Here is a 24,889-nt window from a genome sequence, read left to right on the forward strand (position 1 = left end):
CTCCCCGTCAAAATTTACTGCAAACATCTTTTTACAACACCTGTCTCACTGAGCTGTGAAATACTCTCGCCTCTCCAGAAAAGAAAGAAAATTAAAACCTCTGTTGTACATCTTTTATAAGAAAAATAAAACTCACTTGGGCTTTACGTCTGCATCTGTCTTTCGGGCAAAAGGAGGTGGAACGCGTCCTACGTGCTTGGAGCATGTGCCCAGGGGCCCTGCTTCTCCTCCCAGAGCGAGTGAGGAGGGCCTGGGGGGCAGCCCCGCCGACAGGAAGCTGAGATGATGACGGTGGCACTTGGTGAGAATGCTGTTGTCTTCTTCCCCGTACGGAGACCAGGGCAGTGTGTAGCTCCTCAGGGATCCACCAGGCTGCAGCAACTTGGAGATGAGGACGCGGGGCCCTGCACGCTGGGCTGGAAAGACAGGCTGACGGGTGTCCCCAGGTCAGCACCCAGCTGCTGGTGGCAGAGCTAGGAGCACTGGTTGTCTTCCTGTGTCATCTCTGAGAAGTGAGGCTGTCTTGGACTTCGCTGGTCACTCGGACCAGGCCACAGATACTGGGAAGTGCAGGAGAGCCCAGGGCCGCACCCTGCCCGGGCTTGCCTGTGGCTGGGCAAGCTTGCTCTGCTTCTTCTGGAAAGGCAGGTGGTGGCATGTGCCAGATGGTGGGGACCTGAGCTGTCTCCGGGCACCCCAGACCAGTTCTGTGGGCGGTGGCCCGGGGCCTGCACCAGGCAGGGGGACTCAGCCCGTGGGCGTCCTGTGGGATCAGTCTGGGCCCCAGCTGCCCAGTCTCTCTGGTGTCACAGTGGGTGCACTCACTTCCTGGCCCCCCAGGAAGTCCAGCAGGCTGGGGGTCCCTGCCCTTGGGCACTCCGAGGCCTCGGACGGGGGATGTCTTTGGTCACAGTTGTGCAAGGTGGCAAATATAAGGACCCAAGTAATTTAAAAAGCTCTTCCACTCACTGCCCCAAGTTGAAAAAAATTTTTTTGTCTTGTTTTGTTCTGAGTCTCTTCTTACTCGCAGGAAGGAGGGTTTCTCTCCGATGCGTGGATTGCATTTTGCAGCCTTTCAAATATCCCCACAGCCGGCTTTGCCATCACAGCAAGCCCAGGCTCCAGGGAAGGCTCTCCGTGTCCCTGCTCCACGGACAAGAAAACTGAGGCTCCGAGAGGCTGGGCGACTTGCCATGACCATGATGTTGGGAGGTCAGGAGCCCAAAGCCAGTGGGACCAGGGAGCGGAAGAGGAGTGGGAGCCACAGCAACGGCCTGGACCGGGGCCAGCGTGTTCCGCGGGCCGTTGCTGTTCCTCGGATGGGGCACAGTGCAGCTTTTGTTCCCCAGTGCAGCTGTTCTGGGTTACCCTCCATTTCTCCACCCAAATGCTGCCTCCTGCCTCAGGGCTTCTGTGCCGGCTGTTCCCTCTGCCTGGAAGACTGTTCTCTGAGAAAACTTGCCCTCAATGTCCAGGCCTCAGCTCATGTGCTCATCGATTCGTCCCACGTGTTCACACATGCCAGGCACTGTGCCGGGGTGGGAACCCGGAGTAAATGGGGCAGAGACAGTGTGGCCAAGGTCAAGTTAGGAACAAAGCATTGACCATCGGGGAAGGGGCTCTGGGAGGGGGAGCACAGGGAGGAGGGGCCTGTAAAAGAAGTCCGGGGTGTGGGGGGCACAGCCAGTTCAGAGGCCCGAGGCAGGGAACAGCCTGGCTGTTGGAAGGACTGACAGGTGAGCTGCAGGGGCAGAAGGAAGTGTCATGGGCAGGGTAGCCCAGGAGGAGCTCAGGGGGAGAGGCAGGCCTGGTACTTGGCCAGGTAGGGACTTGGAGTTTGACCTGAGCTTTGAACAGAGAGATGACTTCTGACTTACGTTCCTATGCTCCCAGGGCTGCTGTGTGAGGAACAGACGATTGGATGGACACGGGAGTCAGCTGGGGCTGGGGGCTTTGGCGGGCTCTCGGGAGCGATGGTGGAGGTGTGGCCCCTGGCAGGGGTGAGCAGAAGGCTTGCTTTCTTGGGTTCTGAAGGGATAAATCTTAGCAGCTCAGAAGATGACGAGGAGCTGGAGGTGTGGCTTGGGATCGTGAGCATGAAGGTTTTTGAGTGCGTGGAATTGCTGTGAAGACCTGGGAGGGTGGCTTAAGGAAGAGGGGAGGCAGCAAGGCCAGCAAGCCCGGTGGGATCCAGGAGGGGGGTTCCTATGGGGACAAAGGGGCTGCAGGTGCTGAGTGCACAAGGGAGGACAGGATGGGCCACGTGGGCGATGTCTCTGACCTTGGCCTTGATGGAGAGGAGGGGCTAGAGAGCTGTGGGCTGGGGGGAGCGTGGGAGGGAGGAAATGTAGACAGTGGAGGAGAAATGAGGCCACAGCTGTGGGGTGTGGAATGCAAGGTTGAGTGAGTCTTGCTTTAAAAGATGGGACACCAGAGGGTGTTTCAGGGAAGATGGGACACCAGAGGGTGTTTGAGGGCAGACAGGACAGTCCAGTGGAGGGGGGCTGCTGGAGCCAGTCCTCGGGAAGGTGAGCCAGGTGGGCTGGGCCGGGAGGAGGGACCTTCAAGCCCAGTGACTGAAAGGGAGGATGAGGTGCGGGCAGATGGGGGGGGGGTGCTGGCGTGGTGGGTGGAGGAGGCAGCATCTGATGGCTGGTGGACCAGCGGGGGAGGCTTTGGAGAAGGGACATGGGGGCGGGAGGCCCCCACTTCTGAAGCAGCAGCTGGAGGGGCCCGGAAGACGGGCCACCAGGGAGAGGTCAAGAATTTAGAGGGAGCCATGTGCTCGGTAGTGGGATTTTCTCTAGTGATTTGCAGCTCCTGGGGCAGACCAGAGAAGTCGGGGGGTGCTTCCTCCAGGAAGCTGTCCCGGCCTTCCTCTGCTCAGCCTCCCACCTCCAGGCTTGGTGGGTGCTCCATAAATATTTATTTGCTGACTAACCTGCATTCAAACTGCCAGGGAGAGACAGAGCCTGGATGGAGCTGGCCTTCCCACAGCCTGTTCTTCGCTGGGGGTACCAGCTGCCAGCAGCTGAGTTCTTTGCCTGTTCCCTTCTCACTTCATGCACAAGGGAGCCTCCTGTACCCCCACTTTACAAAAGAGGACATCTGAGGCTTGGAGAAGTGCTTTAGCTCCTTCTAAAGACCAGCACCCCACCTCCTACTGCCATCCCCACTCCTCAATACGCAAAGAAGAGAAACTTAAAAACAAAAAGATTTTCTCTATTTCTTTTTAGAGAGAGGGGAAGGGAGGGAGAAGCATCGATGTGTGAGATACATTGATCGGTCGCCTCTCGCATGCCACCAGCTGGTGACCCGGCCCGCCACTCAGGCATGTGCCCTGATAGGGAATCAAACCGGCAGCCTTTCCTTTCACAGGCTGGTGATCAATCCACTGAGCCACACCAGCCAGGTCGGAAGGGAGACTTGAAGGCGAAGCCTTTGGCCCGTCTCTCAGACAGCTCATGGGGTCATGCACCTGGTAGGAGGGCAGCCCCTTGAGAAGGGGGCAGGGAAATGGGCTGTGAGCGTTGAGGGACGCCAGTAACCAAGGGGACCCTCCGTGCTGGGCCCCGTCCCCGGTGGGGCTCACCTTGGCCTCTTGGAAAGAATGAAAACGGCACATGTGTGTGGGGCCTGAGCCTGTGTCTAGTGGAGGCATTTTTGTTCTGATCATGGTGTCCCTGGGATGATGTAGGTCCTTGGCAGGACTCAGTGGCTCCTCCGTAGGCCCCACCTCCTCCCGTCAGCATTGTACCCCTTGTGCTCCCCACTCCCTTCGCCCCCCTGCCCCACACCCTGAATTTCACTTCCCCACGACCCGAACATGATAATCCTGCTGGCAGAAGGCCCTGCCCTGCCCTGGCTGCCTCCTACTCCTCTTCTGAGTGTCCCTTAAGCCTCCCAGGATGGGGTCCCGGTTACCTGTCTCCCAGCCCGCCGGCCGGCCTTCCTTGGTACTTCCTTGGACTGCTTGTTGCTTGCTTGCTTGTGTAGAGCCTGGCCAGCCTCTGCCGCCCACGCCGCATGGTAGGTTCTCCAGGGCCAGGACCGTGTCTGCACCAAATTTAGGACCTGCACTTCGTAGGGGTCTGTGGAAGGGGTGGGATGTGGCTGCCAGAACGTGTGGCTCTGGTTTGAGCCAAAATTGAAGTGGATTTGGGTGCTATGAGCCTTTTACAAGCACCCCACCATTGTCTTGGGCTGGGGCAGGAACGGGGCCCTTTCCGTGTGCACCTTGAGGAGCGTCCTTGAGGAGCAGAGGCTTGGATGCACCTGGTGACCTTGGCAGGGAAAAGGGCACTCGGAGGGCACCAACCTGTCTCTTGAATACCTGCCCCTTGCAGCCATCTGCCCCGAAGGCTCCAGGAGGCAACCCTTCCTCTCCCACCACTTCCTCCAAAGGCCCTCCCACCTCTGCACACTTTCTGATGCCTTTCAAGTCCCTTGTCTTTGGCCTTTGCTGTTTGTTGTCTCCCACCTTACAGTGGTCAGTGGGGACTGCCCCTGCTGGGGAGTGTGTGGTCCAGCCGAGTGCAGGCTGGACCCAACACCTGGGCACCCAGGTGGCCTCAGGCCAGCAGGGGGAACCCGTGAGCCACAAACCTGGACCACCGCTCAGGAGTGATCCCTCCCAGGGGCGCTCTAGGCGACTCTGCCGTCCAAAGGGAGGCCAGGCGCAGGGCCAAGGCCAGAGCAGGGAAATGAGCCTGGGCGGACCCAGAGTCCGTGAGCGATCGGGGCGGGCAGGCTTTTCATTCACCAGACACAGGTGGCCTCCTAACCTCCCCGAGCGCATATTTCCTCACCTGCAGAGTGGGGACAGTTCCAGCTGCTCCCTTGTAGCAGCCATGCCACCGGGAGAGGCCCCAGTGGGCACCTGTCAGTGAGAAGCCCTCAGCTGAGGCTGGGGGGTGTGCTGTGAACAGGCAGCAGATCTGCTTGGTTCTGTGGCTGTTTGAGGAGGACGGTTGTCTGGGTTCCCTGTGTCCTGGGCCTACACATGATGACGACGGTGATGTAACTGATTGATCATATAACTGATTGATAATGCAGTCCATTGATGATGTAACCGATAATGAGACTGGTCAATCACATAACAGGTTGATAATGTAACTGATTGACGATGTAAATGATGGATCGTGTAATGGATTGATCATGTAATGGACTGATAATGTAACTGATAGGTGATGTAACTGATTGATAGTGTAATGGATTCAGTGTCACCAACCTTCCTGGCCTCAGCATGTGTGAGTAAGCTTGGAATAAGCTTGCAAGAAGTATCTTAACCCCCATTCTGTAAATGAAGAAATTAGGGGCCTTGAGCTGTGGAGGCAGCTGGCAAGAGTTGATTTCTGAACTCAGGTCTGTGGTGCTTGAGTGACATCTCGTACCTCCCTGGGCCTCGGTTTCCCTCCTGAACAAAGAGGGCGGGGCAAAGACCCCAGGTGGTGAGTCCCCTGCCTCCAAGCCCCCTCCCCTGGAGCTTGGGGGAAGGACGGACTCCTAGGGCTGGTTTTTATCCTCGGACTAGGCGAGAGCCCCGAGACCTGTGAGGGGTGGGGGAGCCCCCAGGACTGCTACCCTCTCTGCCTGCCTTGACTCTCCTTCCTGCCCGCCCCGCCTCGCCCCTGCAGCATTTCTGAAAGGCCTGAGTGACAAGCAGCGGGAGGAACATTACTTCTGCCAGGACTTCATCAGGCTGAAGAAGATCCCGACCTGGAAGGAGACAGCGAAAGGTAGGCCTTCTGGGGAGGCGCCCCCGGCCACCGGTACAGACAAGGCCATGGAGAGCGGCAGCAGCATTTATTGAGCGCTTGCCGTGTGCAGGCACTTGGCCAGCATCACCTCGTTTAATTATTGACACAGCCCGCGGAGGGTTTGGTTTTTATCCCCATTGCACTGTGGGAGGCCGAGCCCAGACCCACCCTCGCAGGGCTGTGGAGCTAGAGAGTAGCCGTGGTGGAGCAGCTCTCAGGGGCGCGTGGCGGTGAGCTCCCAGGCCCTGCGGAGTACAGTCCTGGTAACCGGTCGCTGGGGCCGGCCACCGAACCCACCTCGGCCGGTGCCACACCTGTAGGGGGTGGGTGGTGTCCACGCCCGGCCTGTGTGCCACGCTGCTGTGCGGGCTCGAGACCGTGAGCTGGTGTAAGGAGTAGGGCCTAGCATTCAGGCTGTTCTAACTGGCCGGCGTCCTCAGTCCCCTGAGGCAGGCTGCCTCTGGAGGTGGGCGGGAGGTGACACAGGTGCCTGGCCTTGGGGCCTTCCGGTGACCCCACTGTCAATATCCGCTTGTTCCAGGGTCGACCGTGAAGGTGGAAGAGCCCAAGTACAAGAAGGACAAGCATCTCAACGAGAAGATCTCCCTGTTCCGAGGTGATATCACCAAGCTGGAGGTGGACGCCATCGTCAACGCTGGTGAGTGGGGGCTCCTGGCTGGCCGGAGCCAGAGACCTGGTTGCCTTGTCACCTTTGCTGTGGTCTGCCATGCCTGGCACGGAGGACGCCACCTGGCTCCAGCCCAGGCTCGGGGGGCCAGACTAGATGGGCTGCTGGCGCCACAGCAGCCCAGTGTGTTGGCTGAGCCGACTCCTGTTCCCTTGAAACCCTGACCCGCTGTGTCGGGGGCGCCTTGGCTGAGCGGCCTCACAGCTCCGAGACCCATTAGCGGCTGGGAAGAGAGAGCCTGGCTGGAAGTGCGCCGGGCTGCCCTTCCAGGAAGGCGGGTGCCCCGGCCACCGCTTTCCTTCCTCGGCCTCCCGCCCGCACCAGCAGACCTGGAGCCGGCGAGGGAGTTCATGGAGGGAGGGCGGGGCAGAGGCCTCTGGGCCGCAGGCTCAGCTTTCTGTGATGGCTCTTGCTGGCTTGGCAGTTTATTGTGATGAGCTGAGGGGACTGCTGCTCGGTCCCCTCTGGAGGAAGGAGGAAGGTGGCTGCCCTCCTCCCAGGCAGTGGTGGTCCGGCCAAGGTCAGGAGCGGGGCGTCCAAATGCAGTCAAGTCTAGCAGGTGTGCAAGTGATTTATGGGACAAGGGCGACTGGGGCTGAATCCAGGCCTGGCTCCCCTGCTCGCTGAGCATCACAGAAGGAGCCTCTTTCTTAGCGCAATATTTGGGGACCTGGGCCAACCCTCTTGTCTTGGGCTTCCACTCAGAGGCACCCCCAGAAGCATCTCTAATCTCATCCTCTCACCCCCACCCCGGGCTTGTGGCCATTGTGTCTGACTCCAGTGCTGGCCAGGGAGTGGGGTGGTCAAGGGTCTCTGGGATGTGGTGGTGCCGATGCCGACCTGGCTAAGTGACTGGGCTCCCGGGTTCTGGGAGAGGTGGCCGCTCAGCTGCTCCGGGCCTGCTTGTTTGTGGTCTGGGTTGCATTTCTGGTAGTGGCCTTGCTCTACGTGTCTGCCTTCCGATGTTTACAGGACTGTGCAGGCACACAAGTCTTCCCCCTCCCCCGCCATTGCTTGTCTTGGTACACAGGTGACCAGTCACCCGAAGACCTGGAGCAGGGGGAGCTCGGGTCACCTTTGGGTTTCTTCTGCTATATTTGCTCATTTCCCTTGGGCCTTTAGGATGGTGGGGGGCAGCAAGGTCTGTGAGTCCATCTGGGGAGATGTGGAGCTAAGACTGGCCGAGCTGGGTTGACAGATGTCACAGCAGCCCAGGGGAGAAGGGTGACCTTGTTGCCTGGACCCAGAAGGGGTTGGCCTGGGGTGGAAGGACCAAGCCTTGGGGCTATGGCTGAGGGGACAGTCCCGCAGGCCCCCTGCCCGGTGTCCCTCACCTTGTCAGTCACTGGCCAAGGGTGTGGGAGGCACCCTGCTGTCATTTCCCTTGCTGAGCTGCAAAGTGGCCAGAGGAAAAAGTGGGGCATCTTATCAGCTCCTTCCCAGCTGGGTGGGTGGTTGGCAGACCAGGAGGCAGGGCGTTGGTGGGATACAGGTGGAGCGGGTGGCAGCTCGGGAGGGCTGTGGTGTGATTAATGGCCCTCGCCAAGCGCCCTGTGCCTGGCCGGCCTCCGAGTGCAGCGATGCTGGCAGCTTCTCACACGCTCAGAGAAGCACTTTGGTCCCGGCTTCGCTGGACCGCCCTGGGCTGGGGGCAGCAGTGTTTGCCATGCCTCTCCGAGGTTGCCCCTTTCCCACGTGCCTGCCTGGGGTCCCATCTCCTCTGCAGGATAGGGGTGGTAGAGACCCAGCCCCGGGGTGTCAGGGGCATGAGGCGCTGATGCTCGTGAACCGTGACGCACACGCAGCGCCTGGCACAAACGGAGGGCTCAGCACCTGCCGCCGCTGTCAAAGCCAGAATCGATGCCCTAGTCATCACACTGGCACCGGCGACGGAAAGGGACCCTGGGTGCCTCCCACAGATGAGCAGCTTTCTCCTCCCTTTGCGTGCCTCAGTTTACCCAACACCTCTAGGCGTGTTTTCCTGGGAGCACCTTTTTTCTAGAAAGAGTCTCACAGCAGGGAGAACCCAGAACCCTGCTAGAGCCCCAGGGAATGGCTGAGGCTGGCCCTGGACTTGGGGGTCCACACAGAGCCTGCCCCCCCGCCCCAGATGCTCCATCCAGGTGTTTGCCCAGCCCTGGCATTCGGGTGAGCTTGGCCCTGGTGAGACTTCAGGAGTCCTTGGTGGTCTTGGCACAGGGCCCCACACTGGGGGACAAGAGGTTCTCCATTGGGCCTCATCCCTGGGGCCCCCACTGCCTTGGCTCAGGTTGTCCACTGCCCACCAGGGGGCAGCAGAGATCGCAGTCCCCACTCCCAGTGACGCCCATAAATCAGCCTGTTTATTGGCGGAATAAAAGTCGAGGCAGAGAGGGGCTTTTCCGGGCTGCATAAATCTGGCTTGTGCCTCATGAAACCCATATGTGCTTAATTCATATGTAAAGTTTCAAGCAGGAAGAGAATACGTGTCCATTAAATTCTATTTGACTTGATTATAATCATTAGCCGTGAATAATTGCTTCTCAGCGACGACCGCAGAGCCACCACAATGAGAAAAGGGAGTGAGCAATTATGCAGTGGTGGAAAATTTTAAATTTTTAGTTTTGAAGCCAGGGGTGAGTGTGGGCCCCATGGGGGTCAGTGGCCCATGGGGACTGGTGGAGGTCGGACCGAGCTGGGGGCTTGAGGTCAGCTCCAGAGCTTCTGAATTTTGTGGGGGTGCCACTTCTTGTCCCTGTGGTTGGAATGGGGGGTGGGGTGGGGAAGGTGCTATTGCTGCCTGGGCTCTGCTCCAGTTTCAGGGACCGTGGATGGGAGGCCTCAGGGGAGCTGGGAAGGGCCTGTGAGAGAAAGGGGGGTTGGGACCCCAATCCCCACTCCATCCCGAAGAGCCTTGGGCCACCCCTCAGGAGGGCGCTGGGGATCCTGGAGAGGGCAGGAGCCAGGTGTCCTCCTGCCTGTGTGCCCCACAGAGGACCCAGCCTGTGGCCTCTCTCAGGACTTGGGAAATTCACATTGCATTTCCCAACTGGTCCCCCGGCATTGGAAATGCGGGGCTGGTGTCCACCGCACCGTGACATTGTGTGAGATGTGACGGGTGTGTGTGGTGTGCAATGTGTGGTATGTGGGGGCAGGGGCCAGGGCAGAGGGTAGAAGGGGGACTGCCTGGCCGGTAGACAACAGGGCTTGAGGTCAGAGGGGTCAGGACCAAGTCCCCCAAGTCCTCAGGCACAGTGCCTGCACCCCTGGACCCTCCTCAGCCCGGCGGGCCAAGGCCACTTGCTCAAGCAGCACCTGGAGGGTCTTAGGCTCCTGCTGTCTGTGCCAGCCCCGGCCCCTACCCACAGGGGTAAGCAGCACCCATCTTAATTAAATTGGGCTGCCACACTGGCAAGATAAGCCAGGGAGCCCCCGTAGGCCCCCATTCTGGAGCAGGAGGTTCTGGGGGGCAGTGCCTACCTCTCCAGCTTGGCCTGTGACCCCCAGACTGTGTTTGGGGAGAGCCATGCCTGGCATCTCTTCCAGGTCTGAGGGTCCCTACCCCAGGGGATGCTTTAGCTTCTGGACTGTATGCATCTTCTCTTTGCCATGGGGAGGGGTTTTGACCTTGACTGAGTCACTTTCATGCCCTTGAGGTTCCCAGTGTGCCAGGCCTGTGCCTATGGACCCCTAGTCCTCAACCAACAGCTGAGTCCCAGGCAGGAAGTGTCCCAGCACAAAGAAAGCCCCCCATTCTTGGCCAGCCCAGGGGTCGGGCTTCTGGCTCTGGCCTTTAGGCATAATCAGACAGACCAGGGATGAATGTGATGCTTTGTGCAAAGGCAGAAAGAATCTTTCACTGGAAAGGTATCCCAGGCCAGCGAGCCTGGGCCACGGGCGCAGAGGTCAGGCGCTGGGTCTGAGGTCCAGCGTTCCTGCTGGAGGTGACGCAGCCTCCGGCCAGGCGTGTCTGAGCCTCTGTTACATCATCTGAGAAACTGGTCATCGCCAGGCTCACCCAGCGCTGGGCCCAGGGCCTGATACATCTCTGGGGCCCCCAGGAAATCCTTATCAGGAAGTCAAGAGCCAGAGCAACTGAGTAGACTATAATGTGACAAAGCACTGGAAGCAGGGTCTGAACCAAGTGCCATGTGACGCCGTAGGGACTAATTAATTCTGTGGGGAGGTGGCGGGAGGCGAGGCGGGTCAGTGCGGCCTTTGACGGCCTGGGCACGTGGGCAGGGCCGTTCAGACAGGCTGGGAAGCCATGTTTCACAGCCCCTAGCTGGCCTCACTGGGAGTTTTTTTAAGGCACTTATTTATTTAAAATAAGGCATGAAGTGGCACTCTGTTTCCTTAAGTCTTGGGGCTTTGATTTGTGGTCTGCCAGCCACTTATTGTGCCCCCTCCTCCAGCCAAGTCGGCCAAACTCCTCGCTCCCTCCCTCTGCTGCCCGGAGGGCCCCTCACTGTCCCTGGGCTACTGCACGGAGTCTGTGATTTAGAGACCGCCTTGATGGACTAGCAAGCAGGGGGCCGGGGACACCGACTGCCTCGTGGGAAGTGATCTGACGCTAAACTGTCGCCGTAAATCGCTTTATCTGTCACTTCAGGTTTAAATGTGTTTGCTGAGGCTCGCCTCCACCGCCAGCGGCAGCCACCTCTCCGCAGTGGGCAGGGAGGGTGGGCGCAGGCGGGGGCCTGGTAGCAGCAGCAGATCTCGCTGGACCCTGCCCCTGGGGGAGCACTGGGTGAGGACTGGCCCCTTCCCTCCGTGCCGACCCCTCCATGGCCCCCCGAGGCCTCTGTGAGGCAGACAGGACTATGAGCCCTATTTTCAAAGACCAAACCAAGGCTCAGAAAAAGAGATATTATGCCCCAGCTTGGCAGGTGAACTCACGCAGACGTAAGCAGTGGGCCTGTTGTGTACCAGGCATTGGGGTAGGCCCTGGGCTACAGGAGACACAGTCTCTAACCCAAAATCCAGGATGAGACATGCGAATGACAAGAGACGGCAAAGTGTATGAGGGATGGATGTCCTGCCTGTGGGGAGTGGGAGGAAATCAGGAAAGCTACCTGGAGGAGGAGGCACTTGAGCCGAGAAGGGGGAACCTGAATCAGAAGTTGGACAAGAGCATTCCAGGGCAGAGAAGGAGAGTGCAGGCAGGGAGGGGTGAGTCGGGTGGGACTTGGGGAAGCTCTGAGGCTTGTGGGAATGAGCCACGGCTGGTCCTGAGCTGAGGGTCTCCCTCCGGGTCAAGCTGCATTCACACCCCATGTCACCACTCCTGGACTCCTGGTGTTATATCAGCCCCACCGTGTAAATGGGGAAACTGAGGCTCAGAGAGGTGAAGCACCCTGCTTAAGGACGCACAGCTAAACAGCAGTGGTTTGCCAAAATTCTTTTTTGAAGGCGGGTGGGAATATCTCCTTTCTTCTCTTTTCTGGTTGTGCAATGTGGGTCCCCAGAGAGGGTGTGTTCGCCTGTCCTCACTGCAGAGGAATGGAGGAGGAAGGCAGTTTGGTGCGGCAAGTGGTCAGTGCCGAAAAGACGGAACCAACATCTGGGTCCAGGTTGCTGGCCTCACGAGGCCTTGTGGGGGGCTCCGGCCCCCATAGCCCACTTGGCGGTCCTGTGTCCCAGCTCTGTCCCCAGCTTGCCCCACAGAGCCTCTGCTTCTGGGCTGGGGGAAGCTTCTTACTGTGTCCCGCCCCCCCGCCCACCCCCGGTCCCCAGCCGGCCACACACGTCGCCTCACCTCCCCTGTTGCACTGAGAGGCTGCAGCACCCGTGAGAGGCAAAGCCAGGGGCCAAGCCCTCCCCACCTCAGGGCTCGGGGTTTAAGGAGAATGCAGTCAGGTCTGCTTTTCCAGAAGCTCCCTCTGGTCCCGGCTGGGGCTGAGGGGCGCCGTCGATGATCAGGGAGGCCACTTGGGAGGGCTGGGGTCCAGGTGGCCCCCTCCCCACATGAGAAAGCCCAGAAGCCCCGAGGGAGTACAAGGCCTAATTTCCACCACTGCAAGAGGAGGGCGGCTCGCTTCCACAAGGTCGGGAAGCGGTTACATAAATTCATAAATGATGGATTCCTCCTGAATTATTGAGATTCCCTCGAGGGCTCACGCAGCCTGGTCCAGAGAGCCAAGCTTTGGCCGGTGGGCGGGCCTCATGGACCCTGGTAGGCCCTTCCGTCCCCAGGTGCTCTGCCATGTCTCCTGTTTAGTAGCCATATCTACCCGGTCCTTCCACTGGGACACGAGGGGGGACCATGGGCCGTGGAGCCATGACCCTGTGTTCGGGTCTCAATAAGTGTTTGTTGGATGAAGTAGTGACCCGCCGCCTTTGAGAGTCTGGCAGATGGCGGGAGGGATGGGTGAACCAGTGACGACCCCTCTGGCCCCTCCTCCTGCCCCAGCCCAGGCTCCACTGCCCCTCAGTGGCCACAGAAGTCAGGGCTGGAAGGGAGAGCTCTGTACAGACGAGGACAGTGGTGGACGCGTGTGGGCTGTGTGGGAGGTCCCTGGCTGTGGGGATGCAAGGCTCGGTGGCTCGGTGCCTGTCCCCACCGGCCTTCGCAGTCTCAGAGGGAGACGGGCGATACCTGAAGCGCAGGAAGGACGGTGACCCGCTCAGGGTCACGCAGCAGAAAAGTGGCAAAGCGGACCTTTCTGATTCCCTTCTCTGGGTTCTTCCTCCTTGGCCGTCTTCCGCCGTCGTGGCAGACCACAGTCAGGAAACACCTGCCAGGGCTCTGTGGCTCTGAGCACGTTCCGTCCAGCCCCGTCTGTCCTCGCGGCCGTGGCCTCAGCGCCCGCCCCCGTGTGCCCGCCCGTGTCCCCGGAGCGCTCTCCATCCCGAGCACTGAGCTGAGGAGGCCGGAGCTGGTGGGAATGTGTGTGTGTGGAAATTAACAGGGATCATTAAATTGGCCAAGCGTGAAAAGGGCTGGATCTGTAGCCCTTGGCTTGTTGTCCGGGGTGATCTGCCAGCGCTTGGTCCAGGGCTGTCCCATTGGCTTCAGGCTCCCTGGGAGGCTGTAACTGGCCTGCCCACTTAACGGAAGGGCACCCTGCGCCCCTAGGAGGTGGAAGGGTCTGGCGCAGCACGTGGAAGCCACACTTAACTGGAGTTCCCTCCCCCCCGCAACACCCAGCTCTGTGCAGACAACGCGGTTTGCAGGGGTGTTAAGCTGACCCCGCTTCTCTAGATCCCTGGGATGGGCTCACGCACACACCAGACCCCGACCCTGGGGCCTCTGTGTGCAGCCTGGCCTGGTCCCAGCTTGGGGTGGCCTCCAGGATGCCACATGGCTTAAAAGGGAGTCAAAGGATCCAGCCCTATTTCCTCACCTCCTGCTTCTCGGCTCCACTGTGTACCAGCTGTGTGACCTTGGGCAAGTAGCTTAACCTCTCTGAGCCTCAGTTTTCTCGTCTGTAAAACGGGGATAAGAGCGCACTAGGACCCATCATGCCCCTGGGTTGCTGTGAGTGTGAAAGGAAGCAGCTGGTGGAGGTGCTCAGAACAACGTCTGGGACAGTGTAACCCTTGACCTTCGCCAGTTCTGTGCCCGCTGCTGTTGCCGCCTCTCGGGGCTGCTCACACCCTCAGGACAGGACCTGCTCTGCACCTGGCACTCGGGTTTGGGCTGGGGGCAGGGTTTGGCTCCTCCATCTGCTGAGCAGGTTAAAGCTACCTCCCTCCTGTCTTCCCTATGGTGAACGGAGCCCCAGGTGGCAGAGGGCCCCCTCCTGACCCCCGGTGTTCTGTATTTGGGGTGTCCTGACTGTGAGGGTGCAGGACAAGCGAGGTGCCCCCCACCCCCCACCCCCACCACGGCAGCGCTATCGGTGTCGGCTCCGCCTTCTGTGGGGAAGGGTGTGTGTGTCGCATGGGAGCAGCCTGTGCAAGGCTAGGCCGGGGGATGGCCCCCTTCCCTGGGATGCCTGTGACAGAAGTGCTCCCTGTCAGGGCTCTGTGGCCACAGCAGAGCCCGTGCTGGCTGAGCCGACACCATCTACAGGGCCCCCAGCAGCCTCCAGCCCATCCTTCCTCTCTCCTCTTCAGTCTTCCCCCATTTCAGAAGCTCACCTTTTGGGCTCATTTATTCACTTTGCAAGCAATTTGTCCTGCCACACCCTCAGGCCCGGTGGACAGCCCTGTCCCCAGTGGCTGCAGGGGCCTCGTCACAGGCCCCGTTCCCTGAGTCCCGCTTCTGGAGGCCAGCACCGTGTCTGCTTCTCCGGGCCTCAGCTGACCATGTGCGCCTGTCTCAGGAGCATTAAGAGGAGAACTGAATCCCTGCAGGTGGTCTTTTCGCACTGCAGAGGCTCAGCAGACGAGACCTGTTGTTCTTATTCGTGAGTTCACCTCACCACCACCCACAGGACCCTCTCTGGAGGGGCAGGGCCCTCGGACTCTCAGACTCCGCGTGTGGTCAGGGCCCACCCACGGCCGGTGCTCGTTGCTCCAGGGGTGGCCGAGAACGCCTGCCTACGGGCTCCTGGGGTGGAAGTGGGCTGCCCAGTGGGCACATGCTGGGCAGGGGAGGGGACACAGCCATTTATGTCAGGAGGCAGAAGCCAGTGAGGACTCAGGAACCCGGATCTCAGGGGCTGCAGACCTGGAGGAGGACAGGCCCTGGCATGTGGAGCCGGGCTGGCGGTGGGTGGGGGGCAGTGAGCACAGATGGGGCGGAGGGCGGAGGGCGGAGGTGGGTGGCGGACCCAGCTGGCCTTCCTCGGCGGGGTGCAACCCTCTGCTTTGGTTCATCGAAGCCCCATCGGCTATACCCTGCTCCCAACAGCAACAAGTGGTCCAAGTACAGCGGCACCCACCCTCCTCTCCATCGCTATGTCCCCCCCTCGGACATTGTAATTGCCATAAAAATAGGAGCTTAGCTGCGTGCAGCGTGTGGGCAGAGAGCGGCCCGGCTGTCAGCCATTCCCCTGCCAGCAGGGCTGGCGTCTGTTTTATTATTGCCGCCTGGCTGTATTTCTCCACGGTTTAAACATCATCAAACGCCACATCCCTTTTGAAAAGCACGAGCTACCTTGCTGACGATGTTGAGGAGAGAAACAGGGACATTAAAATCTATGAAGCAAATGGCCCAGAATTGACATTTGCGACGGGAGCTTTGCAGTCTCGACCGTCAAAGGAGCTCCATCCCGTCTGGCAGCCGGTGGGGAACTTTGCTGGTCCACGGGAGAAGCCTTGGGGTTTGGCAGAGAGGGGGCCAGGGGATCGCAGGCCAGGGGCTCATGGAATTCGAGGGGTCACCTGACCACCTCTCAGTGCCTTCGCAGCCTTGACCTTAACTCAGCCTCATCTCCCTCCTAACAGGTGGGGTGGGAGCCCCCTCTGGTGTACAGAGCAGGGTGCTGGGGTCTGGGGCTTGGGGTGGAGGAGTGGGGGCGCATGCGGGGACATAAAGGACAGGGCTGCTGTGGCCACTGATGAGCTCTTGTGACCTTGACCAGGATATACCTCTCCTCTGAAGCTTGGTGTTCTCAGCTGTGAACCTGGCAGAGTGACGTCCCTACGGAAGGTAGTTGAGGGGATCGGAGGCTGCATGCAAATGTGACAAGTCACTGGAACTCAATAAGTGGTGACTATTATCACTGAGGAAGTGGGCATTTGAGCCGGCATTGATTTCTAAAAATGTTTAACCCACCTATTTCCACTGAGATATAGGCACAATAAAACCAGGGAACCATTAAAACAGAAATAAAAGACAAGGAACAGGGAGGGTGCTGGCCAGGGCATCTGATACAGATGCGCCTTCCCCCCTCCCCAACCCCGCATGCTCTTAGCCATGCCCGGAGCCTTTTGGCCTGGGTGCCTTTGGCACCTGCTTTCCAATCCGTTAGCCTCTTGCTGGGGTCCCGCTCCTGGCCCTCCACTCAACCCTGCCACCTGCTACTTGACGCTGACGTCTAGTCGACCAACGGCGGCCGCGTGGCTGCCTTTCTAGTGTGTGCCTACCCTTGTATTTTGTGCTCTTCGTGGCTACTTGGGGCAGCTTGGCTCCTGGCACTTACTCTGGTCTTGACCAGATCAAAAACTTGGCCAACAAGTCTGTTGCAACTGAATATGAAATGTGGCTTTGAGCTTCCTGGCAGCCATAGCAAAATGGGAAATAAGATTTTAGGTTCTATATAGCTCCAAACTTGGAAATCAATTTAAACACCAGCTTAATGCCTCTTTCTCTTTCTCTCTACTCTCTCCCATTTTTCTCCATCCTCTATCTGTATTACCCTTACCAGCTGTTCTGTATTTTCCTACAAATGCTTCCTACCTTGCTCCAGAGTCCTCTCCAGTCTCACTCCCTAAGGGTACCTCCCCTCTGAGGGGTCAGAAGTGTGGCCTTGTTTCTGATGTGGGAGGCGCCCTCTGCCCTCCCGTTTGTCGCTGTCCATTCCCGTGTCTGTTGGCCTGGCCTCTGGGCCTCCTGCCTTGCCCAGGCCCGCTGCAGCTTCTTTCACATGAGCCAGTGACTAATAAGGGTTGGCCCTGGGGGGCCGGCAAAATCTTTCCCTCCTTAATATGGCAGCTTAAATACGTGTCACCATTGATTTGAAGAAAGGCTTGTTCCTGCTGAGAAAAGTGGCCTGGAGATTCGTCTCGCCGTAGGAATCACACAGGCAGCCGCATAAATTCCATCACCACCGAGAGCTCTCTAAGCACACGCTGGCTCGCAGCCCCACAGCCGGCCGGAGAGCCCCTCCGAGCCCACCCCCGTGCTCCGGGGCTGGCCCCCCACTCCCCGGCCCCTTCTGTTCCCACAGAGACCAAAGCGGGCCCGTGGCGGGGAGCAGGGATCTTGGTTAGAAGATCCTCCTCCTCTCTATCTGTCTGTAGTTAAGCCGGAGTTGAGCCCGTGGCTAATTCCGTGTCCTGACAGGTTTTAATCCTGAAGGAGAACGAGGATGAGTGACTTCTGAGAGGGACTCCTGAGAGCCAGCCGAGTGCCCCGAACGCCCAGGGGGCCCTCCCCCACCCTTGGCTGTGGGTCTGTTGGCTGCACAGTGGATCTGCCTGAAGGTGGGGTTTTTACTGCCTGGAATCCCCATCTCCTGACATTATTCCGTCCTCACCTGGACGAGACTGTGGGGGTCATTTGGTCCATCCCTCTACCCCCAGACAGGCCCTGTCCCCTCCGGCAGGTGGGGCCTGCCCCCGCTGTGCTTTGCCCTCGTAACCGGCCTGGCCTCTTGCCCACAGCCACAGACAGCGGTCCCACCCTGGCCCAGCCACGCTCTGAGCCCAGGACAAACATCACAAAAGTGACCTGGGAGGTGGCTTTCAGCGTCCCCACTTCTCAGGCTGAGAAGCTGTGGTGCAGGGCTGTCATGTGACTTGTCTGCAGGCTGGTCAGGAAGCTGGAACCGCACCTGCTCACTGTGTCTCCTGGGTGCTCTTCACTGTGTCCATCACCTTGGCGTGAATGAGTGAGTGAGTGAGTGGGTGGGAATGGGCACGAGGCAACCACATACTAGGTGTCCTGGTTAGCAGGCGTGATGTCAGCCCCAAATGGTGCGGGGGGTGTTTGGAGAGCTTGGGGCAGAGCTGAGCTCTCCAGGTCCCCGTAGGGCCCCAATCCCCTTACGTCACCCAGAGGTGACAATGGCCACCTTTGTGACAGTGTTATCTGCCCTTCCGGAGGGCTCACTCTAGCATGGGGCAGAGGAGGGTGATGGACTTGGCTACCCAGGATGCCCACCAGGCCACCCTTAGCACAGGCAGGCCCTACTGCTCCGGCCGCAGTGGGGTGACCTTGGCCGGCACTGGGACAGTGGCCGGCAGTCTGCTGTGGCTTAATGGGGGACGGGGAAGGGGTGGCGTGGGGATCCAGTGAGCTCTCCCTGGTTTCGTGAGAGCTGGTGTAGCCGTGAGTGAGCAGGGTGGTCAGGGGAGAGGTAAGCAGGCAGTTTGCAGCCTCCCTGGCTGCTGTGCGTCCCTTGGAACGTGTGCTATTTACCACCTGGTACAGGGAAGTCTGCAGGCTGGCCCTGAGCCACGCATACCCCAGCTGCAGAGGGCCCCCCCCCGCCCCGAGGGTTTGTGGCAGCCATTACTTGAGGAAAGGAGGGGCTCTTATTTTTCCAGGCTCCCTAAATGTTATTGCCTTTATAGGCTTTGGAAATCAGTTTTACAGCCTGCGTTGTCTGCTGAGATGCGAAAAGCATGGGAGGGAAAATAAACCACAGGTTTTGGTTACTCCTGGCCCCGAAGGTCATGTGGCAGAGGGCGAGGTGCCAGGGCTCAGATGCGTCCTCCTGGGCCTGAGTCACTTTTTAGGGAGAGACCATTGTAGCTGGAAGCAGGGGGCAGGGATGGTGTGTGCCAGAGGGGACCCTGGAATTGTGGTGGGAGAGTCAGCCTGGGGCTTTGGGACCTGCCCTTTTGTGGGATGGTCCCCACAGAACTGGCCTGGGATGGTAATAGTCATCCCTTCCTCCACAATGTCCAGCTGCACCAGCTGGCTCCCCTTGAGTGCCGTCGGGGCATTGCGACAGCCACAGGCAGGGTAGATGTCTCACGTAAGCAAAAACTGGGTTTTGCCAGCTGAGGTGCAGGCCTGGCAGGGGCTCCCACCTTCAGAAGGTGCTCCGTCTTCCTGCGGAGTTGGCCCATTGGGAGCTGGGTGGGGGTGTAGCGATTCAGTGGAAGCCCCCAGAAACCCACAGCGATCCTCCTGCCTTTCCTGGGCCCAAGGACGTTGGAGGGAGGCCCTGAGGTTCTGTCCCAAGAGAAGGTTGTTTCTCTCTTCCTGTTGTTATGTGAAGAGCTCCCACAAATCAATATGAAAAATGGGCAAAAGATGTGGATGGGCAGTTCCCGGAAGGAGAAAAACAAATGGCCAGTAAACAAGTGAAAAGATGCAGAACTTTGCAAGTAATCAAGAAAAGGCTAATTGAAATAAGAGACATCATTCTTCTCGCGGGTGCAGTGAGGCGAGGCTGGAAGCATTGCTGGAAGCGTTGCTGGGCACAGAGGCAGGTGCAGCTGGAGGCAGGCCCTTTCCCGGCTCACCCCTGGTGGTTCACACCAGTCCTGCACATAGTAGGTGCTTGGAAACACTCGCTTTGTGCCAGAAAACACACAGAACTAACTCCTCTCTGTTATCAGCGAGCCTCAGCAGGGCCACCGCCACTGCCTACTTGTGTGGCTACCTCTGCTGCTGGAGATGCTCCTGGGAGGGAGTGAGGGGGGGCTCCCAGCTGCACCCCCAGCCCCCTGGCCCCGAGGGTCCGTGTGCTTCCTTGGCTGTGGCCCTGGCCCTTGTGGGCCTGCCTGGGGTGGAGCATCTGGGGTGCAGTGCTGTCTGCACCCCCATGGCTGGTGCCAGGCCCACACGGCACATCGTGGGTCAGGCAGTGTTCACAGAGGCCACAGTGGAGGTGGGGACCCCCAGCGCAGGGGAGCCCTGGCTGTCACCGTGGCTTCTTCCGACAGCCCTGGGGTCCCCAACTTGGAGAAGTAGTGATCTTGGCTCTCTGGGTGCCCTGGCCGGCACCTCCAGAACTGCCCCAGAACCTCCCCTGCCTTTGTTGCTTCCTTCCCTGCTCTCTCCATTTTAGCCCAGATAAATGAGTTGGGGTCTCATAACTGCCTGTTCTCTCTCACCTCCTGGCCTTCGCACGGTCTTCCCCCCCCTCCCCTTTTCATTTGGCTGACTCCGGTCAGACGCTCCAGGGTCCTGGCCTGGATGTCACCTGCTCAGGAGCCTCCCCTGACTGGGGTTAGGCTTCCCTCTCCTGTGCTTCACAGCACAGTCATCCATTCAGCTTTGTGTTCATTCATTCAGCAGGGGCTGGGGCTGGGGGCGGGGGCTGCAAGCAGGAGCAGGGAGATGTGGCCCAGGCAACGGGGACACCTGTAATGACCTGACCCTGGGGCAGACCTGCCCAGAGCGTCTGGAGGGGCAGCCAGGTGGAGCATCCCAGATGGGCCCAAGGTGGCGCCCTGGGTGTGGCGCAGCTTGCAGCGCTGAGAGCTGTGAGGCCAGAGGGAGGCTCCGGTGCCTGCTCTCTGCCTGCCCCCCAAGGGTAGCCTGTATTTGCAGAGCCCAGCGAGATAGGACCACAGCAGAGCAGCCTTGGAGGTGAAACTCAAGGGGGAGAGCATGAGTCATACTTCAGATGCTTCGGTCCCAGGGAACCTGGGTCTCTGAGTCCTTGATCTGTCCTTCCGCCTGCCCACCCCTCATGTGCCCCTCCTGAGCAAAGCCAGCCAGCAGGAGAGCCTGGGCCTGAGGCGGGTGCAGCCCTCCTTCCTTCATTCAGAGAGTGTGAAATGCAAAGACCCAGTCCCTGCTTCTAAAAGCCGCTGGCTGTAGAGTGGGGGCCACAGGGTTACAGCACAGGGTATGAGGCATTGGTGGGTGGGTCAGGGAAGGCTTCCTGGAGGAAGCTGCCTGGGAGGCCTACTTCTCCGCAGTGATATCTGGGGCAGGCTCATCCGTGCCTTTCTTTTTCTTTTCCTTTTATTAATTATTATTCTTAGAGAGAGAGAGGAAGGGAGAGAGAGAGAAACATCAATCTGTTGTTCCACCTATCCATGCATTCATTGGCTGCCTCCTGTATGTGCCCTGACTGGGGATTGAACCTACCACCTTGGTGCAACAGAATGATGCTCCAACCAGTAGAGCTGCCCGGCCAGGGCCTCACCTGTGCCTTTCTTTCCAGGCTCACAGACCCCCAGTCGGGCCTCATCATGGGCCAGGACTCGGCCTGTGGGAGGAGCCTGGCCCCAATGCTTATCCCTGTCACTGCGGCCGTGGGCAGGCAGGCTCCTTAGGTGTGGACCTTGGTTGGCTTGAGTGGAAATGGGGGTAAGCGAGGCTGGAGCCTGGTGACAGATATCTGACACCTAGTGCCATTGGGCTGTGCCATCCTGCCTTTCACAGATGGACACCCCTTGAGGAAATGCCCCCTGATTAGGGAGCTTCAAATCTGGGCAGCCACATGGGAGGGAGCACAGTCAGCAGAAGGCTCAGGCACGCAGCGTGGCTGAGCCAAGCGTCTCCCTGCGCCAGCTTCCCGGGGACCTCGGCCTTGCCGAGAGCACATCTCCCGTGCCTTCCTGGTGACAGGTTCCATCTGCCAGTCCCCAGTGAGCTGGGGAGGGCCTGCTCGGGCACCCGCTGTCCCTGGCGACGTCCCCTAGGCCCTTTACCCCCGGTTTGTAATTTCGGTTTTAAGGAGGACTCCATGCTCTTTCTCGGTTCCACCACGACTAATCCATTCGCCAGGGCCCCGATCCAAGGGAAAGCTAATTAAGAATTTCTGCTCTTGGCTCAGCCTGGACTTGGAAGGTTCCCATTGGTCTTCCTGGAGTATCTGGAAACAGGTGGAGAAGGGGGCCTCAGGAAGAGCAGTGGCTTAGCCCCCAGGCCTCCCTAATAGGCTTAATCCCCACAATGCAGGAGGCACCACACAGCCCTCTGCCTAGCGCTGCTGAGAAGGGGCTCAGGGTGCAGAGGGCGCAGGCCCTTGTGAGGCTGTGCACTCCCCGAGAGTTTTGAGGGGTGGCAGACGGGGAAAGACAGGGCATGGGCCCCTCATCCCATGTTCTCCATGAAAGGTGCGGGGCATCGACACCCAGAGGCTCTGCACCTTCTTGTCTGTGACGTGGGGAGGTCCCTGCTGCAGTGACTGAAACAGCAGATGCTCCATGAGGTGGGTGCTCTCTGCCCCTCCCCCCGACCAGTGCCCCCTATGCCAATGTCTTTTCTTCCAAGAGCTGACTTGCCCTCGGAGATTCTAATCAACCAACCACAAATATTTGTTTGACCCTTACCAGCGGATGCTGGCAAGACCCCATTGGGCAGGGGTCTTCGGGGTCCCCGTTCACTGCTGTGTCTCCCACCTGAGCAGGGCCTGGCATACAGTCGGTGCTCAGTAGAGACTCACTGATCATGTGGTTGGCGGTCGGGTCCTGAGACAGAGGTGACCGCTCTCAGGGAAGTTATACCGTTGTTGCCTTCAGAAATGCCCGCAGGGTCTTGGGGGGATCACTGGCCCCCAAATGTGGGGTGCAGGTCATAGAGCCTTCCCTGTCACTCTGGGCTTTGGCCAGGCCTGGTGTAACCCTGGGGTGAGTCAGGGCCATCTGTTGCCACTCTGGCCCCCATTCTTGCCTCCTCCCTGGCCCCTTCACCCCATTTCCCTCTGCATTGGGCGGGCAGGAAGCATTTAGACCCGAAGTTCCCTGTACGGGGGACCTCTCGGGCACTCGCCTGCGTCGCGGAAATAAAAATGATAAAAACCTACTGCTGAATTCTGGGTGGCAGTAAATTACTTAACACCTGAAACAGGTTGAAATGTGGCCACTGTGGCTTTTAATAAGCCCATCTCCGATGCAGCCGCTTCCGCGAGGAGCCGGCTGGGTCTCTTCTCCAGGCATAATTTCATCGCGTCCTAAGCTTGGCAGCGGTGCAAATAAGATTTCACTTCCCCCGTAAATCTCTGAAGGGGGAGCGCGGGCTTGTCTGTGCTGTCGGTTAGCGGCTCACAGACCCCATTTACTTTGCCGCCACTGCAGGAGAGGGTCCTTCAGCAGCACCTGCCGTGAGGGCTGAGGGCGCTGGGGGAGCAGATGCTGACAAGGGGACCAGGCGCGTGGAGGGGGGATGGGGAGGCGGCCAGCATGCGGCACGGGGTGCACTTTGTTTTGGGTGCCTGAAAGTGGATGAGCAAGCCCCACCCAGACCTACTGAGGCAGCATTTTGGGGCTGGCTGGGTGACCTCAGAAGCTTCTGGGACCTTCTAGGCCGGGTGTTAAGAACAGGCCACAGAACTTGGGTCTGGGGGTGCGGTTTGGAGTGTTAGACCCTTCCTGGGCTTGGTTGCCTCTTGTCCGCTATGCTTGGTGAGGCCAGAGGCCCCTCCTGGGAATTGGAGGCAGGGAGAAGGAAGCATCTAGAAGCTGTAGCCAGTAGGGTCCAGGTATAGTGGGTAGTGGCCACCTACTCCTCCACTTGAACGGAAACTGTTAGTCCTGAGTCAGACTAAACCAGAGGAGTGGACTCCAGAAGCAGGGCACTGGGCTTTGGGGTGTGCCCTTGGCTGTAGGGCAGCCATTTGGGATGTTACCCCCACACCTGCCTGTAACCTCAGTGATACGCAAGTCCTGAGACATCTGTGGGAAGGGAAGGGCTGGAAGCCACGTGGCTGGAGCACGGTAGGTGCTGCAGTGCGTGTGTGGGGGGGGGGGGTCCCAGGTTCGTGGGAAGAGCACCCCGTCTCCCGGGGGCCATCTGAAGACATGGTAGGGAGACAGGGCACTTCAGGGTCGACTGGCGCTCCCGGAACTCACGCCCCCTTGAGGGGCGGGCCAGCTTGGCTTGCTCCCCTATGAGGTCAGGGGTTTTGGGGGCCAGGGGGCACCACAGCCTCTCAGAAAGGGTAGGTTGTGTTTGGAGCATCTTCTTTGCATTAACCTGAAATACAGACCCTGGACACACCCCCAGGGGTCCCAATGAGACCCTCCAGAGGGGCACCCAGCTCCCCTGGGGCACTTATTAAAACCTAAGATGCCCCCCACACCCTCTGTCCTCCTGAAGCTGGACACTTGGGCCAACCGGCCATCCTCTCCAGTAGGTTCCAGAGAGCAGGCCCCAGACCTTGGGCGGGGTCGCGTGGTCTGGGGAACAGGCCCCACCCTTGCTAGGACATCTCTCCTCTCTGTTAGACCTGCGGCACTTTGCTGTCTTGCCCCAAGGGTTCTGCTGGGACACCCTGCCTCCTTGTAAGAAACACCAACCCACTCGGTGCCCGCCTGGGGTCAGGGCGTGCCAGGGTTGGGGCTTGCACTCCCTGGATGAGAGAGGGACACCCAGTGTCACACCCCCATCACGGAGGCTTAGCAAGTGTACATTCTACCGCGGTGGAAACTGAGGCATGGGGAGTACATGCTGGAGTGTGTGGGGCTAAGTCGGTTCGGAGGGACCCCACGGGACTCCAGGACCCTGCCTGAGCAGCCCTGCAGGACAGCAGTGGCATAAATCCAGTGGTTCCCAAGTGCCTGTGACCGTGAACCCTTCCTGGCAGAACCTCTGTCAGCTCCAGAAGCTGAGGAGCAGTTTGAGAGGCCTGCCCAGGCTCCAACAGAGCCCGGGGGCGCCCTGCTTTGTGCGACGCTGCCAGTGTGGGGGTGGGTGAGGTGAGCTGGGGGGCAGTCCTGTGGGTGCCTCCCTCCTGCCCCTACGCCACTGCCCTCCTGAGCACCCACTGTGCGCTGGGCCCGGTGGGGGCTCACGTCGTGTGCTGCTTTTTGGCATGGTCCCTCTAGGCTGGCTCCTGCCCCCAGGAGGTGGAAGGACGAGAGAGGGTGAGGGGAAAGAGGCACCTGTGGGGCCAGAGTGTCCCGAGTCACCCCAGGGAGGCCACTCGCCACCAACATCCATTGAGAGCTAACATTGCTTCCTTGGAATAGAAGGAAAAACTTATTAACCTGTAACCAG

The 24,889-nt window shown here is 59.4% G+C and overlaps 1 protein-coding gene across 2 annotated transcripts in view; it reads left to right on the plus strand.

Moving 5' to 3' along the window:
- Positions 1–24,889, plus strand: part of MACROD1 (mono-ADP ribosylhydrolase 1) — a 133,234-nt gene that overhangs the window by 5,237 nt on the left and 103,108 nt on the right. For both annotated transcript variants that reach the window (XM_024573987.3, XM_053925238.2), the window contains exons 2-3: positions 5,637–5,738; positions 6,301–6,417. In XM_024573987.3, coding sequence (XP_024429755.3) covers positions 5,637–5,738; positions 6,301–6,417 — 219 coding nt within the window. The remainder of the gene's footprint in view (positions 1–5,636; positions 5,739–6,300; positions 6,418–24,889) is intronic.

Source organism: Desmodus rotundus, chromosome 5, assembly GCF_022682495.2.
Source record: "Desmodus rotundus isolate HL8 chromosome 5, HLdesRot8A.1, whole genome shotgun sequence".
Lineage (NCBI taxonomy): Eukaryota > Metazoa > Chordata > Mammalia > Chiroptera > Phyllostomidae > Desmodus > Desmodus rotundus.